The sequence below is a fragment of the Laetiporus sulphureus genome (assembly GCF_001632365.1).
Source record: "Laetiporus sulphureus 93-53 unplaced genomic scaffold LAESUscaffold_353, whole genome shotgun sequence".
NCBI classification, from domain to species: Eukaryota; Fungi; Basidiomycota; class Agaricomycetes; order Polyporales; family Laetiporaceae; genus Laetiporus; species Laetiporus sulphureus.
Window position 1 is genome coordinate 1 of NW_024468858.1, and position 1342 is coordinate 1342.

The 1342-nt window shown below is 58.4% G+C and overlaps 1 protein-coding gene across 1 annotated transcript; it reads right to left on the minus strand.

The window, feature by feature from the left end:
- Positions 1–213: 213 nt before the first annotated feature.
- On the minus strand, positions 214–1168 carry LAESUDRAFT_816953 (uncharacterized protein; the record flags this gene model as incomplete). Its single annotated transcript, XM_040914836.1, has 3 exons — positions 214–305; positions 380–602; positions 673–1168. Coding segments are annotated over 3 exons (784 nt in total), but the record flags the coding sequence as incomplete, so codon positions are not given.
- Positions 1169–1342: the final 174 nt, after the last annotated feature.

A 1342-nucleotide genomic window follows, 5' to 3' on the forward strand; every position in this document is an offset into this window, starting at 1 on the left:
TTGGCTTGACAAGTTAGAACGTGGACGTGCTAGCTCCGAGATGGAGGGAATGGGGAGTAGAAGGGCTGTGGAGAATGGAGATTGTTGACGGCGGCGATATGGAAATTCTTGTTGAACAAGATGGGCGGTTATAGGACGAAAATGACAGGAAGAGTGCCTAGAAGGGGGGTATCGTTGACCGTGGCCGAAGAAGGAGTCGTGGGATAGATGGTGACGAGGACGCTTTGTCGACGGACGAGGTTACAATCCGATGGTCTCAATCGCAGGTGTCGAAGGGGCGGTTTGGGGCCAACGCCGGAGGCAGGCTGGCGCCGAGAGAAAAGAAATGAATTCAGTTGATGAGCTACGTCGCCAGCGCGAAGGCGAGACGATACCGCACCTTGGGGCCCTGTAGATTCTTGTTGAACACGATGGGCGATTATAGGACGAAAATGACAGGAAGAGTGCCTTCGAAGGGGAATATCGTTGGCTGTGGCCGAAGAAGGAGTCGTGGGATAGAGGGTGACGAGGAGGCTCTGTCGACGGACGAGGTTACAATACGATGGTCTCAATCGCAGGTGTCGAAGGGGCGGTGTGGGGCCAACGCCGGAGGAAGGCTGACGCTGAGAAAAAACAATTGAATTCATTTGATGAGCTACGTCGCCAGCGCGCGAAAGCGAGACGATACCGCACCTTGGGGCCCTGAACGACGTTCGGCGTTTGTCGCAAACGCGGAGAGAGAGACTGGACTGGAGGAGGAGAGCGGGAGAGTAGCTGACGTCGGGCTGGACTCGACGGGGGAGCAAAGGGACGTGAGAGGCGGGCCCGAGTTGAACGAGGATGCCTGCAGGCCGGGGGCAATGACCCGGCGGAGCCGCTCCTTCCCTGCTTCGGTAGCGAGATAAGATGACACAGCGAGTTCGCGGGACGACACGATCGCGGCTGCAAGTGACGATAAGCAGAAGCGAACAGGGCAAAACGGCAAGTGGTGCGCTGAATCGGTGGTCGCAGGGTCGCAGAGGCCGTGCGCAGTCGCCGCGTCCGAGTCCTTGATGGCGTATGACAATGGAGCTCTGACACAAACCACAAGCGCGAGATCGATCGTTCTGAGCACAAGTGGGCGATGACGTGTGCCCGTCCTTGCTTGCAGGAGAGAACAGCAGGATGTGCGGCGTGGCTGAGTGCCCATCGTCCTCTCAGGTACATGGGATGCGATGATTTTTGGTGATGACGTCAAAGGACGGCGGAGTCGGGCAGCGCGCCGCCGCGTGCGCTCGGAGCCGGCAAGCTTGCCTCTTTCAGCCAGATCCACTTTGCACGAAGCGCTTCCGCAACATAGCGCTGCGCGATCGACGTCTTGGCA